The following is an 814-nucleotide window of genomic DNA, read 5'->3' on the forward strand; positions in this document are numbered from 1 at the left end:
TCCGAAGTATGATTCGAAACCCTTTTATGTCAAAGTTGATGAGGTGGATGATGATATCCAGGAAGATTTGATAGAGTTACAAAATGATCGAAACTGTAAGGATACGTTTGAATCTTCCATGAATATCGAAGAGTTTTGGTGTAAAAAAGCAATTACGTATCCTAAGCTTCGAGAAATCGCACTAAGATATTTAGTCATGTTTTCAACAACTTATATGTGCGAACAAGGATTTTCCGCACTGCTCTACATTAAAAACAAACAAAGAAATCGGCTGGACGCCACTAAAGACATGCGTGTAGCTTTGAGCAATATTACCCCAAGAATATCTTTGTTAGTAAAGGAAATGCAAGCGCAAAAATCACATTAACTTGTTTTTATGATTAAATTTGCCTTTTATAAAAATAATAGTATGATACCCATTACCCATTTTTTTTAATTATAGTAATTTGTGTTGAATTGAATTTTTAACAAATTAAATTATTTTGTATAGTAAAGTAGTAGAATTATAATATATAATAGTATAGTATAAAAAGTAAAGTAAAATGATAAAAATTTAAATTTTTTGTATTCTTGTAAAAAAAAAAAAAAAAAAGGTCTTCCTAGTTTACGTAAAAATTGAGGTGGTCCGCGAACTATAAAATATTGTCGAAGTGGTCCGTGGTGGTAAAAAGGTTGGGAACCACTGATTTAGGACCATCGCTCCTTCAACCACATCTTTTCACCTATCTCTGTCTTCGCTATCTTCAATCCTTATTAATTCTTCTGAGATTTCCGTGAGATCCGTTTTCACTCTGTCCTCCCATCTTTGTCTTGG

General features: G+C 31.9%; 1 protein-coding gene across 1 annotated transcript in view; it reads left to right on the plus strand.

Moving 5' to 3' along the window:
- Positions 1 to 367, plus strand: part of LOC103311023 (protein FAM200A-like) — a 9155-nt gene extending 8788 nt beyond the window's left edge. Inside the window, exon 3 of the mRNA XM_029485173.1 lies at positions 8 to 367. Coding sequence (XP_029341033.1) covers positions 8 to 367 — 360 coding nt within the window. The remainder of the gene's footprint in view (positions 1 to 7) is intronic.
- The last annotated feature ends 447 nt before the right edge of the window (positions 368 to 814 follow it).

Source organism: Acyrthosiphon pisum, chromosome X (genome assembly GCF_005508785.2).
Source record: "Acyrthosiphon pisum isolate AL4f chromosome X, pea_aphid_22Mar2018_4r6ur, whole genome shotgun sequence".
Classification (NCBI taxonomy): domain Eukaryota; kingdom Metazoa; phylum Arthropoda; class Insecta; order Hemiptera; family Aphididae; genus Acyrthosiphon; species Acyrthosiphon pisum.